This window comes from Humulus lupulus, chromosome 1 (assembly GCF_963169125.1).
Source record: "Humulus lupulus chromosome 1, drHumLupu1.1, whole genome shotgun sequence".
NCBI lineage: Eukaryota > Viridiplantae > Streptophyta > Magnoliopsida > Rosales > Cannabaceae > Humulus > Humulus lupulus.
The window spans coordinates 120,246,688-120,261,629 of record NC_084793.1 but is presented as its reverse complement, the minus strand read 5'-3'; the positions used below and the strand labels follow the sequence as shown (position 1 = coordinate 120,261,629).

The window sequence follows — 14,942 nt, the reverse complement described above, 5'->3', positions numbered from 1 at the left end:
GAAATATTGGTATATGCGACGAAGTAGACAAAAGGAATTGATACCGATAGATCTTGAAACTAAAAGAACTTGCAGACAAAACCAAAAAATTAAGAGAAGGGTGGACTTTGCCATGGTTGAGAATTAAGGGAATGCAGCAAACAATGCTGCTAATGTTAATAATATTCCAAATGTTGTAGAGGTCCCAATGAAACAAGGACCAACGACGCTTAGAGACTATGTGCTTCCTACTATCACTGGATTGCATTCGTGCATCAGACACCCCACTATTTCTGTGAATAATTTTGAGATCATGCCGACAATATTACAAATGGTGTAGTCTATTGTTCAGTTTGGGGGGTCGCATGCTGAAGATCCTAATTTGCACATACCCAATTTCTTGAAGCTGTGTGCAACATTTAAGATGAATGGGATGGGTGATGATGCAATCAGACTGAGATTATTCCCATTTTATCTACGAGACTGAGCAAAGAGTTGGCTAATTTTGCTGCAAGCCAATTTTTATCACAACATGGGAGGAGTTAGCCAAGAAATTCCTAGCAAAGTTTTTTTTTTCTCCAGCAAAAGCTACAAAGATGAAAGGGGAAATTAATAATTTCTACCAGACGAAAGGGGAATTGTTATATGATGCATGGGAGAGATTTAAAGAGTTGTTAAGGAAATGACTACATCATGGTATATAGAATTGGATGTCGATCCACAACTTTTATAATGGGTTGAATGGTACTACTCGTACCATAATAGATGCTGCAGCAGGAGGTGCATTCATGTGCAAAAGTGCTAATGAAGCTTATGAATTGTTAGAGGAGATGGTGATGAATAACTACCAGTGGCCAACTGAGAGGGGACAACTTTAACAAAACAATTACAACAGACCAATCTCCCATCCCAAGCCATGCATGTATAGAATTTATGTGAGACATATGGTAGTGCCCATCCACCAAATTAGTGCCTTGCCCTAGATATGAATAATATTCCCATGGAACAAGTGTAATCCATAGGGAATTTCCGAAGGCCAACCAACAACCCCTTTACAATGTCATACAACCAAGGGTGGATGAATCACCCTAACTTCTCATGGACGAATAAACAAGCCGCACAACAGCCTTTCCCTCAAAATCAGCAACAGTTCCCACCTCCACAACCACAACAATCTTTCCAACAACCTCCTCCTAAATTCTATCAACCACAGGCTAGACCCTCACAACAACAAAATTTAATGAAGCAACTCGAACCACAATCTTATGTATTGAATCAATTTATGATTGAGACAAGGGCATCTATTAGGAGTTTGGAGACTCGGATTGGTTAGTTAGCCACTTTAATGACAAATCATGCTCAAGGGAACTTACCGGGCACTATTGAAGTGAATCCTAAAGAGAAATGCAATGAAATCTCTTTGAGAAGTGGTAAACAGTTAAAAGAGCCAAAAGTGGTTGATGAGAAGAAGGGTAAAGTAGAAGAAGAGGTTACTGAGAATCTTGAGAAGAAGCAAACGGAAATAAGCATAGATCACCATATCAAGATTCCATATCCGTAAAGGCTTCAAAATAATAAGCTTGACAAGTAATTTTCTAAATTTTTGGATATATTTCGAAAGCTGCACATCAATATTTCGTTTGTTGGGGCACTTGAACAGATGTCAAGTTATGTTAAATTTATGAAGGAGATATCATCAAAGAAAAGGAAATTGGAGGATTATGAGATAGTGACACTTACTAAGGAGTGCAGTGCGATACTTCAAAAGAAGCTACCTCCCAAGTTCAAGGATCCAGGTAGTTTCAACATTCCTTGTTCTATAGGGAATGTGGTTTTTGAGCAAGCATTTTGTGATTTAGGGGCAAGTGTGAATTTATTGCCTCTATCTATTTATCGAAAACTGAAATTGGGAGAATCTAAGCCAACAACTGTGACGTTTCAGATGGCGGATCGCTTAGTCAAACACCATCGCGGAGTGATTGAGCATTTTCTAGTAAATGTGGACAAATTCATCTTCCCTACAGATTTCATTATTCTTGATATGGAGGAAGATGAAAATATTCCAATTATTCTTGGAAGGTCATTCTTGGCTACTGTGAGAGCATTAATCGATGTGCAGAAAGGAGAATAACAATTGCAAGTGCAAAAAGAGGAAGTGACCTTTAAGGTGCTTGCAGCAACTGAAATTCCTACTTGTTGTAGAGTTGATGCATTAGATGTTTATAGGAGTCCTACAAGTATGAAAAATAAGAAGGTAAAATCTCAAAGGGGTGCTCGTTCTATTCGTTACAAAATGCGTCAAATTTTTTATGGAAAGATGACATATGAGGATGTAGGGACTCGTAATTTTTTCAATTTTAAAAATCAAGTGTCTTCATTTGTGTTTAATGTGAAAAATGATTTAATTGGTGGATTAGATCTTGGTTAATTTTGAAGAGGAGGTTTAGTGTTCGGTTAAATGACGTTAATGACAACGCCATTAGGAGGCATCTCAATATTTTTCTTATTTTGTTATTTTCATTTAAATTTTAGACAAATTTTCTATGTTTAGTTTTAATTTTTATGTTTTTTTTGACATTATTAGAATTTTAGACTTTAATTTGTCAATTTTGAATCGTGGAAATCGTGAAAACTTGAAAGCAAAAATATTTAAGCAGGTACCGATTTTTGCGTCGCGGCACCCCACATTTGAGTCGCAACGCTTGAGAAGTCAGAGGCCCCAAGGATTTTGGAGAGACCTAGGTGCCACGGCGCCAAAGTATAGAGCCGCAGCGCACCTACCCAGAAAGAAAAAAAATCACCATATTGATGTGGTGCATGTTTTGGTAAGTCTTCTTCTCTTTCTCTTTTTGTGTCACATTGGGGGTGATGTGTCAATTAAGTTTGGGGGAGAGTTTGTTTTGTTGTTTTTAGTTGTTAATAGTTTTGAATCAAGTTGTTTTGAAGCTGATGATACTTATAACCATGTGATGTGAGTGATGTTTTTAGAACTATGTGAATCTGTGTGCTTGGTGAAATTAATTTAGTGATTAACTTTGATCTGAGTTTTAATTGCCATGAAAGCCTGAATTAATATTAAATTTATTGTCCATTAATATATGCATGCTGAGTGGGTTTGTGGATTTGTGGATCAAGATTTGAAAATATTCTAGAACTTGCATAGTTTGTTGATTGAGCTAAAATTGGAATGATGCATGCTTAGGAAGATGATTTAGGCAATTATTTGGAACTATTGAGTCCTTCAAGAAAATCTTAATGTACTAAATCCCTAGTTACCCAATTTTGAGCCTAACATGATTCTTTTGTTGTTTGACACTTATTTTGAGCCTTATTGAAACTTTGTTATTTATCTTTCCTTTTGATATACCATGAGCATATGAAAAGTGATTGGGGGATGGTTTGTAATGTAGTTTATATTTGGAAATTTGTGTCAATAGAAGAATAAAAATTGAGGGAGAAAAATATATTGAAAATGAACTGCACTCCAAATAAGAATATAAAGAAATAAGTTTGGGGGAGTGTAATATCATTAGAAAATGAGAAGAAAAAAAAGAAATTCAGAAGTACGAATTCTCTCAAAGTAGGAAATTAGGGGAAATTTAAGGATTGTTTGTGGGTTTTCAAGTTGAGAAAGATTGGTTTGTTGATTTGTATGCTTATGGTATAGTTGAGCCTAAATGACATTTTATTTACCGACCTGAGCCTAAGTCTTTCGTTATACACTTAAAAAGTCATTTTGATTCTTGAGCATGTGTTATCATATTAGAGGAGATTGATGAATTATGCAAGCATATGAAAAACTTGGTTTCGATGGAATGATTTGGAAGATTCGACATGTATATGGTATTTTGATTGTGTGTTATTTATTGGTTAAGTTTGATTGGTGTAGCAAAGATTGAAGTTGATTATTGAATTGATTTTACTGAAATTTTGGATGAAATGTAGTTGAAAATTCTGAGTTTGTATTGCATGGTGTTTTTGAGGTTGAGGCTTGCTAGGTTATAACTTAATTTAGGTTTGTTTTTATTTTTTTTAGAAATGTCAAATGTTTTACTCAAGGACGAGCAAAAGTTAAGCTTGGGGGAGTTTGATATAGTAGATTTTATAGTGTTTTAGAGGGTAATTTTAGGGAATTTTCAAGCTTATTTAGTTAAGTTTGTGTTGTATGACGCTTTTGTTGCCTTTGTTTGTTAATATTTCAGGATTTATGGAAAATTTGATAAATGATCGTGTTTGGCTTCGAAAAGATGTGATTTGGTGAATAAAAGGCTTTCGAGCCACGACTCTGAGTATTAGAGTCACGGCGCTGCGATTAGACAGAGACGCCAAATCCTGAGAAGTCAAGAGCCACGGTGCAACCTTTTAGAGTCGCGGCACTATTACTTGAGGAATTAGAGCCATGGGGCAGGCATAGTAGAGTCGCGATGCTTGTTAAGTCAGAGACCGGTGAGTTTTGCAGTTGAGGACATGGGTCGCGGCGTATACTTATGGGTCGCGGTGTTTGAGGCGGTCAAAGTGAGAATCATGGTATTTTACGCAGGGGAAAAAATGAAATTTCACATTAAAAACACAAAACAACTATATAAGTAATATGATGATGATTTTTAAAGAAGAACCCTAAGAAGAGACTCAAGGAACACTCTGTGGAGGCAAAATCATGGAGATCAACTAGTTATATCATTCTTTTTCTTTTTCTTTTTCTTCTTTTACTTTCTCTTGTAATGATGTTTATATTTAGTTTGATGGATTTGATTATGTTTAGAATGAACTAATTTTCTTATTTAGAGTGTTAATGGATTCTCTTGAAACTTTATGATTATCTAATGTAGTTTTTATGAATTTCCTATCAATATTGTGAATTGTTTGCTTTGTGTTTAATGCTTGTGAATGCTTCATCAACATTTACATGATGTATATGATTTTAACTTGAGATCTGAGAAGTGAAGGATAAATATGCTATAGTCAAATAATCATAGATTTATATTGGACCAAAGTACCTGTATGATTTGTGTAGCTTAGAGATTATGTGTTTAATGCCTGTTAGGCTAATTTTAGCCTCCCTTTTTAAGTGTCTTTATCAGTGTCTTTTTAATGGTTTATGTGTTTTTGGAGCGGATTTATGCTTGTTTTTGCTTGATTTCAGGTTAAGCATATGTTTTGGGCATTTGGAGTGAATTGTGGAGAAAATATGCTAAACTAAAGGGTTATTCAAGTTTTTGCTGAAATTGTATTAGGGCCGCGGCGCAAGAATTAGAGTCGCGGCGCTAATGCGTATTAGAGCCACGGCGAGCCCTTTTCCAGAAACCCGAGATTTCGCAATTTCCGAGTAGAGCCACGGCACAAGAATTGGCGCCGCGGCGCTGACGTCCGTACGCCTTAGAATTTTAAGGGCAATTTTGTCATTTTGGGAAAAAGAGAGAATGAGGTCTTCATTTTTAATTGGGGATCGCGATTTTTGGAAAGGGGAGAGACAGAAAACAAGTCGCTAGAGAAGAAGAAGAAGCTTGGAGCGAGCGTGGGCGATCTGTGACAATTCCCAATCTAGTTTCATTCTCTTTTTCTTTAATTTTCTATGTTATTGTTTATGTTTAGTTTGATTATGGATATGAATACTGAGATTATGAGCTAAACTCCTATTTAGGGATTTGATGGATATTGACTGAGATTATTCCATGGTTTAATGCTATTTGATTGTTCTTTCTTCCTTGTTTATGTGATTTGTTCATCTTTGTGCTTAATACATGTTTGAGATTGATCACCTTAAGAATGATTCATGATCCTAATATGAAATTTGAAAAGTGAATATTAGGAATGCTCTAAATGAATGAACATAGGTTTTGATGTGAAACGAAAGTATTTGCATAACTTATGTGACTTTTAGATTATTGCTTAATGCGAATTGTTTGTTGTACTATCTCAGAGATGCAGTAGTTGACATGCAATTTAGTACCTTCATGATCTGAAAAGAGTTTAGGTGATTTTATAATCTGTCATCTCATTGGAGGAAGAAGAATAGTTGACTAGTATTAACACTTGGGTAATCAAAGCAATTGAAATCATATCCCTAATTTCACATCCATTGTTAAACTCTTTTTATTTGTTGTTTTTCTTGTTGTGTTTTCTGCATTATTATTTTAAAACCAATTTTTATTGTTGCCAAATAGAAATATAAATCCAATTTGGTTAGTACTTAGCTGCAATTCCCTTGGGTTCGACCTCACCTGTGTGAGTTACTATTTGTATGATACGTGCACTTGCGTGTAATAAAAATATCGCAACAATGCCTGCAATATGTTAGTTTTCAATAGAGATGTAGGAGATTGCTTATTGTAGAGAATTATAAGTCCTAGTAAGAATATAATTTACAATTATAATCTGTTATCACAATAGAGATAGGAATTCTTAAATTCACATTAGAGAGGCATAGGTAGATAGTTGATGAAGTTGACAAACCTAATTCTTATTCCATTGAATTAATATTAAGTATTGAGTACTTTATTGTTCTATTTTATTGCTTTATTGTTTTATTCCCTTAGTTTTATAAATTCATAATTCATTATTTGTTGAATCAATTAGAATTAAAGATTAATTGTTGGTGGTTAATAACAGACTTTGTGGAACAATGTTTAAGATGAATGGGGTGAATGATGATGAAATCAGACTAAGATTATTCACATTTTATCTATGAGACTGAGCAAAAAGTTGGCTAATATTGTTTCAAGCCAATTCTATCACAACATGGGAGGATTTAGCCCAGAAGTTCCTAGCAAAGTTTTTCCCTCCAGCAAATGCTGCAAAGTTGAGAGGGGAAATTAATAATTTCTACCAGACAGAAGGGGAATCGTTGTATGATGCGTGGGAGAGATTCAAAGAGTTGTTAAGAATGTGTCTGCATCATGGTATAGAGAAGTGTATGTTGGTCCACAATTTTTATAGCTGGTTGAATGGTACTACTCGTACCATAATAGATGATGCAGCAGGGTGTAATCACAACTATTCCTGCTCCGAACCTGTGCTCGTTTGAGGACCTGTCAATGAACACTTTCCACAATTCTTGGATTGACTCCTTCATAGGCTCATCCTAAAAACTGGTGCACTTAAACACAACAAGTCGAAAAGGCTTGGGGACCATGGAGAATTTTGTGAAATTAGCCCTGCTGGAGAAGGCACTTTTGTACCCCATTGTTCTGGAAAATAATCCCAAAACCAGGACGGGGATCACCACGACACTGGCAGTTCATTGTACCACCATTGTTGTAACGATCCAAGTTACATCAGATTTGTTGAACTAGAGAATGCTTAGGTGCGGAGCCATCTCTCTCACACCAACAGGCGTATTGACAAGATAATGTTTTGGTTACCCCTTTCTGTAATCGATCATAATGCAGAAGGAGGAAAAGTGGGTCCCACAGGCGTAATCATCCTAATGTAAGCCATCCTATTCTGACTGTAACCACGAGCTCTGTGCCATCAGAACAGACCCCCAGGAATGACTAGCCCACTCACAATCACAGGAATGAGTAGGCGACTCATGTTTCTAGAACTCAGCCCAATCCGACAAGGCGAGCAGGGACTACTTCCAAACATACCGAAGTCCCTTTGAATCCTTGAGCTCTAGTCTGACTGGGTAGTCAAGTGCAAAGAAATGAGGAGGCATTACCACCAGTCGGGGACATTGGAGTGGCTGATAGGCGACCTATATTGGTGCGTCCTAATGGGTGGCGGATCGCCTCACCAATAAGACACCCACCATCACCAATTCGTTACCCAACACTCTCGCAAGCGTAGGGGAATGCACCAGCTTGCGGAGACAACTGAAGAAACTCTGCCCACAGAAAAGTTGCCTATGTTTCATGTTCTCGGGATAGTGGAATTCGAGTTCGTGTGAATGACCAGGCTCAACGACCTCACCAGAGGGTGGTGAGCTTAATAGAAGGAAGTTATTGGACTGAAAGCCATCATGAGAGGAGGTCGAAGAGCGTTTGCAATACACTCTCAAAGGCAGGAGGACGACATAAGAAATCATCTAAACTCAACTCAGAGTTTTTGCTCTAACCATCATTCCGACCTACGCGATCACTTAAACGCCCAACAGGGACGATAAGCTCGCAACAACAATCAGAATTATAATCAGGCTAGGGAAAACCCTTCAATAATGTGTGATGTTGAGAATGCTCTGATTAACCAAGCTCAAGCTTGGAGGGATAAGAACCCGTATCATACGTAGCCTAGGATGGGAGCTAATATTCAACTCCCAAACAACTTGGTAGTACAGGATCAAACTCTCCAGCAGCTTACTATGATGGAAGGGCAAATGTGGTGTCTCTTGTCTGGGAGAAATCAAAATGATTGCGATTCTGACGAGAATCTCAAATCTATTGCTCCTCATATCCCTGCAGCTCCGTATCCAATAGGTTTCAAGATGCTGCGCATGACTACCTATGATGGAATGACCGACCCGTCAAACCACATTAGGACTTTCAATACCCTGATGAGAGCCCATAATGTCAGTATCGACTTGCGCTGCGTCCTGCTCCCAGTCACACTGACAGAGGCAGCCAAACTGTGGTTTAACAAATTTAAGAGGCATTCAATCACCTCCTGGAAACAGTTTTTGATAGAATTTAAAAAGTAGTTCCAAGCTGCAAAAGAAGTACGGGTTGAAGCCAAATCCTTGGCCAATATAAAACATCAGTTGGGTGAGTCTCTAAAAGCTTGCATAAAATGGTTCAGCAAGATAGTAGGTCGAGCTAAAGACGTCGTTGACAATGGAAAACTCATGGCGATGCGATCTAGAATCACTGTGGGAGATGAATTGTGAAAATAACTCCAAAGGAAATGAGTGAAAAATACAAACGAGTTCCTGGCCCAAGCTCAAGAATGGATAAACCTTGAGGAGGTCAAATCCGCAATGGCCGGAACTAGCCAAATTCCCACCCAGCCTGTTGAAGTGGTAGCAAATATTGTAGCTACTATTCAGATCGCTACCCATAACAACCAAGAGGGGGACAATAAACAAGAGGAATGGAAACAACGAAGGTGATCAGGTAGGGTCCAAGAAAAACAAATCTGAGGAGAAGTATGCCTCGATATTCACCGCATATACCGACTTGACAGATACGCGGGAAAACATATATCTTGCAAATTATGCTCGCCTTCCGTGGAAAAATCCAAAACCCATGAGGAATCAATGTGCAAAAATAGATTCGCCCAAGTTCTGTTATTACCACAATGACATTGGCCATAATACTGACGATTGTTGTGAACTAAAGGATGAGATCAAGACTCTCATTCGAGCTAAACTATTAGTACAATACGCCCAAAATCAGGTGGCTTCCAACCAACTGGCCATGCAGAATCCATGACCAGCTCCAGGAAATCCAGCGAACCCACCACCAACTCTTCCAGCTCCGGAAAACCCACTCATCCCTCCTGTTGAGGGAAGAGATATTGACACATTCATAGGTGGACCTCATTTGGACGGCACAAGAAATGGGACACATAAAATGTATATCTAGGAGTTGAAGACCCATGATGGTGTGGTACTCACTCACGAGCATCGCTTATCAAAGCAGCAAAATATGGACAAGCAGTCTATCATTTTTACGGAAGAGGACACGAGTCATGTCCAATTCCCGCACAATTATCCGCTAGTCATAACCATTCATCTAAAAAACAAGAGAGTTTGGAGAATCCTGATTGATAACGGGAGCTCCGTAAACGTGTTATTCAGGGCCAGTCTAGAGAAGACGGGACTATCAGTGACAGACTTGAAGACCTCATCCACAACTCTATTCAGGTTCTCAAGAGAAGGAATGGCAGCAATTAGAACGATAATGCTCATTGTAACCATTGGTGATGAAACACGAGTTGTGGCAAAGATGCTTGAGTTCATTGTCATAGATTGCCCGACTGCCTACAACTCCGATTTAGGGCGACCAGCCTTGATAGTGTTCGAGGCCATAACTTATGTTTGAAATTTGACTATGAAGTTCCCTTCACCCACAGGTATATGCACCATAAGAGGGGATCAACTTGCTACCAGGGAATTCTATAGCATTTCTATGGAGGGAAGATCACAACGCGGGTAGCAAGTCATGGTGATAGTTGAGGTAATCGAGGAAACCGAGGAGCCCCAGGAAATGGTAGTCATCGAAGGGGCGAAAGAACCTCAGATATCAAAATTTGAGGTTGACAATGAGAATAAATTGACCCAAGGATAGACGAATACTGATCTGAGCTCCAAGCCTTGGAGGAGCTAGAAGAGGTAATTCTCGACCAGGAAGCAACCTCAAAGGTTGTAAAGATTGGGAAAAATCTCAGTGCCAAACAAAAAATGAATCTGATCGAGTTTTAAGAAAGAACCTTGATGTCTTCACATGGTCGCATGCCGACATGGTAGGAATCAGTCTAAGCATGATCATGCACACACTAAATTTGGACAGAATCATACCTGCCAAGCAAAAAAAAAAGAAGGTTGTTGGGAAAGGAAAGATGAGAAGCTCTAGAGGAAGGAATACTCGTCTCTTAAAATGCAGGTTCATTAGAGAGGTAAAATATCCAACACGGATAGCAAATCCCGTTTTGGTTCCAAAACTAATGGAAAGTGGATGACTTGCATCAATTTCTTCGATCTCAACAAAGTCTGCCCAAAGGACTATTTCCCTATACCTTTTACCCAGAATTGATCAACTCATGGATGCCACGGCTGGTCATGAGCTCATGTCTTTCATGAATGCGTATTCTGGATATAACCAGATCGCGATGAACCCTTTTGTAACGTCCCAAAACTTCTAATAAGATTTAGTACCTTAGTTAGTGTGCTGGGAGAGCACAATTGAAATTATGTGATTATGTAAATTATATGAGTTATATTATGATATGACTGTTTATGCATGTTTACGTGTATTAAATGTGCTTAAAGACCCGCTTTTGTTAAAAATGGGCATTTCGTAATTTTGACCCGTTGAGGGTATAATTGTAATTTTATATGTTGTGTGCTTGAGACCACATCATTATCTGGATATATTTGAGATATTTGGCATAAGTCGGTCCTTTTGAGCAATTTACCCAAAAAGTCACAACGGGGATTAATACCTGACTTGGGGCGAGCCTAGGGGTATTTTGGTAATTTGGGCAAATTACCAAGGTTTATTGGTAAATGGAAATAATTGGGAGAATAATTGGGATTAATGATTTAATTGGGAATTAGTGGTACAATTTTAGGATTAGTGGTGATTTAGGCAGAATGACCAAAATGCCCATGGGTTTAATTTTGATGATAAGTTGAGCTATGGGCAAAATGGTCTTCTGACCATTAAAATAGATAAAACTGAACAAGGTTTGAAGTCTATCTGATATACACATTCAACTCCATATTCCTCTGCTCTAGTTTCTTCTCAAGGTATACACAAAGTTTCAAGAGGCCAAGATTAGAATTGGCGCCTTGAATTTTTGGTGGCCCTAAGAAGAATTGGAGCTTGCTGTTGAAGTTAGCAGCCATCAAAGCCAACCTCATAGCATGGATTTTCAAAATTTCAGAGGAGGTAAGAAACCTTTCTCTATTCTTCATTTCTTGGTCTTGTTCTTGAGGAAATGTGTGGGTCTTGGCTAAATTTCTGAGTTCTGGGATTTGGATTTGGCTGTTGAATTTTTGAATTGAAGAAAAGCTTGAGTTTCAATAACTCAAAGTGATGGTATTGGAACTTTTGTGTCTCTAAACGTTCTAATGTTGTTTTTGTGTTCTTTGGCACTTGGGTAACTTATATTTTGGTCAAAGTTGTTAAAGTCTGGTTGGAAACTTGGATTGATGAGTGTTGGAGTTCTTAGGTCGGTTAGGGGCGGTTTTGGGTTGGAGAAAGCGCAACAAAAAAAAAAGAAAGGGAACTTTACAATTATATACCTATACTATAAAATAATAGCAAAAATCACCTACAAAATTTTATTTACAAAAATACCTTGCCATGTTATAAAAAAAATACCAGTTTTTAAAAGTAATATACCTGAATTTGAAACTTTCTCGAAATCTCGGTTTTCCTGTTTTTCTGGGTTTAAAAAAGTAACATTTTGATTACTTAAAATATTAATAAGTTGCCAATTAGTTACTTTTTTCATGAAAAAAATTTATTTTAAATACATTTTGGTTACCTCCAATACTTATTTTTTGAAACTTTTTTATCTTAAGACACTAATTAGTCATTTTGTAGTTATATTATGGTGTCTTATTTCTTAAGATACTTTTACGTTGTCAATTAGTCATTTTTTAGAAACTAATAAGTTACAATAAAATATAACAAATTACTATATAGCTTATTATTAAAAGTTACTTTTAATATACTATAATGTAATTTTTTTAATGAAAAGTTTAATGCACTCTTTAGTCACTAATGTAATTTATATGGGAGTAATAGTGGTTTTTTTATTAATCAAACAAAAAAATAAACTTAAAAGTTACTTTCGAATTATAATAATAAATACACATTTCGGTATTTTATTATTAAGTCTTCATTGATCAAAATAAAAAGCAACTACATAGTTACTTTTTAAATACAACACAGAAATTACTTATTCCAATTTTTAAGAAACTTTTCCATTTTTTTTAATAAACAAAGCTAAAAAGAAACTTAAACGTTATTTTCAAACACAACACAAACACTACCCCATCCCCATCATCTTCTCCAGCGACATCAAGAAACTCATGTTTATCATATACCAAATTGATCACCTTCAAGAGTAGGTCGCGATGGTAAAAGTGTAGTGAAAAAAAAATCAATATTAGATGTAATTTTCACTTTTATAAATCATTTAAGATACCAATTGATTACCATTTGATATATGACTAAATTTTTTAGTATGCCACAAATTTAAAATAACAAAAAAACTTAGTGAGTTATCAAAAAAAGTCTTTTTTATATTCTATTTAAACGTTACCAAACAATATCCTAAAGAATCTATTTTAAAAAAGTTACTTAGAATATTTTTAAATAAATTTTAGTTGTTTAGAATACAATATAATATATTTTAAATGTAAAATAAGAATACAAATTTTAGTATATTAAATTTTGATCAAGTTTAAAATTTAGATACTTTTTTGTCAACACAATATAAAAAAGAAACTAAAATATTGCCTTTTGTTCTAGTCATCTTCTCAAGTGACGGCCAAAAAACATATGCTTTACACATATCAAAATGATCACCTTGAAGAGTATGTCGTGATGATACCACTTTTGAGCCCAACCGACTAGCAGTATGCCCGGAAAAGATTTTTGAAGTTAATGAGAAGAGAGAGAAATAAAGAAACATTAAAAAAACAAAACAAAAAAGTTAAAAGTGTACAGTATATATATGTATATATAGAGAAAGATAATAATAAGACAAAATCAATTTATATTACGGTTAAAAGATTTTGATCGTAAAATTGTAAACTTTCATTAAAGTAAAAGTTTGACACATGGGATCCAAAAATTAATGTTTTCATGGCGATTATAACCCTCAAAAAATAAATACAACTGCAGCCAGCCTAAATGGCAAAATACAAATTTTGGTTCTAGTCCCTGTAAATCCCTCGGCCATGGCGGTCGAGCGGCTGCCGATGTACACTCCGCCCCCAAAGTTCTCCAACTCATGGATTGCTCAGTTTTCCCTTGCCTTTACCTGCACCACATAGCACCTGTGAGCAAAGGCTCAGCAAGAAAACCAAATTCAACAAGCATACATAACGAAGTGCATAGTAAACTTTAGATCAACTAGTTCCACCAACAACAAAGTACAATTAATAAATTAGGCACCAAACATATAATTCAATCTTAATACAAGTATTTAGATGTCGGCACCGACTCCCTTAGGCCATACTTTCACATCACACATAACAGATATACAAGTTGCAGAACACATATGTTCATTTACAGGGGATCTCATTCCCATTCACAACTCGGGTGTAGTTTTCTTACCTCGAGTCCTAAGCGGAGGATGTGGAGTGGTCCCGAGCACGATCCTCAATCCTGAGCCTTAATGGTAACCGTAGTCACAAGAGACAATGGATAATCTATCAAAAATGTAATCCAATTAAATGCTTTGGAATAAAATACTAGCCTCCAGAACCTCAAATTCTACTAAACCGGGTAGTAGAATTCGTCCCGAGTGCTTAGGTTTAAATCCCCGAGCCTACAAACCACTCTTGGCTATGGCTACCTAGGCGGGCCGCGACCTGGCCCTAAGGGTCACGGCGTGCCTTAAGTCAGAGGTGCCAGCCTCTTGTCCTAAAGACAGGTGGGCTGCGACCTGCCCTCTAGGGTCGCAGCGCGCCTACGAGTCAACAAGCCCCCAGGGCCTTTTGGGTCACGAGAGTCGCGGCGTGCCCCCGTGAACCCAGAAATCCTTGGGTTTTCTACATTTTTCCAAACTCCAAGCCTCAAAATTCAACCTTAAATATATACCCAAGCCAAAACTAGGTCCAAAATTCCCAATATCACCTCATAAACAACACATATAGCCTAAAACACTAGTTCAATCTTCCTTAAATGCCAAATTCAGAACCCCCTCAAGTATCCCTCAACATGATCAAAACCAACTAGAAATTCAATAGCTTAGAACCTGAAATCTTACCTCAGCTAGTAGCTTTAATCCTCATCAATTCCTTGACTGTTCCTAGCTTAATTTCCCCAAACTTCCCTGCTAAATCCCCAGGCTTTTCCTTCAAGAATTTCCTTTAGCTTTAAAGCACAAGACAGGGAGAGAGAGAGAGAACGTGCAAAAGAGAGATAGAGAGTGTGTGTTTGAGAAATTTTTGTTAAGTTCTTATCACTTCCTAAGGTCTTTCAAGCTTATCCCCCTACAAAAGACCAAAATACCCCTGGTATTAACCTTGCTCCGTAATTGCCCTTAAGGGTAAAACAGTCATTTGCCCCGTTTCGCGCTAATTCATCGAGTCACCTTACAAATTCCCAATCAATCCCAACTAATCA

The 14,942-nt window shown here is 37.1% G+C and overlaps 1 protein-coding gene and 2 non-coding genes across 3 annotated transcripts; 1 reads left to right on the top strand and 2 right to left on the bottom strand.

Moving 5' to 3' along the window:
* Positions 1-572: 572 nt before the first annotated feature.
* Positions 573-679, bottom strand: LOC133813127 (small nucleolar RNA R71). The gene has a single exon (XR_009884169.1). It is a non-coding gene; the product is annotated as a small nucleolar RNA R71 (small nucleolar RNA).
* Positions 680-1,324: 645 nt separating this feature from the next.
* On the top strand, positions 1,325-2,110 carry LOC133820963 (uncharacterized). The gene is made up of 2 exons (XM_062253518.1): positions 1,325-1,468; positions 1,601-2,110. The coding sequence occupies exons 1-2, from the start codon at positions 1,325-1,327 to the stop codon at positions 2,108-2,110; spliced, it is 654 nt and encodes a 217-aa protein (XP_062109502.1).
* A 4,665-nt stretch (positions 2,111-6,775) lies between these two features.
* LOC133813180 (small nucleolar RNA R71) lies at positions 6,776-6,882 on the bottom strand. Its single transcript, XR_009884218.1, has one exon. It is a non-coding gene; the product is annotated as a small nucleolar RNA R71 (small nucleolar RNA).
* Between the last annotated feature and the right edge of the window lie 8,060 nt (positions 6,883-14,942).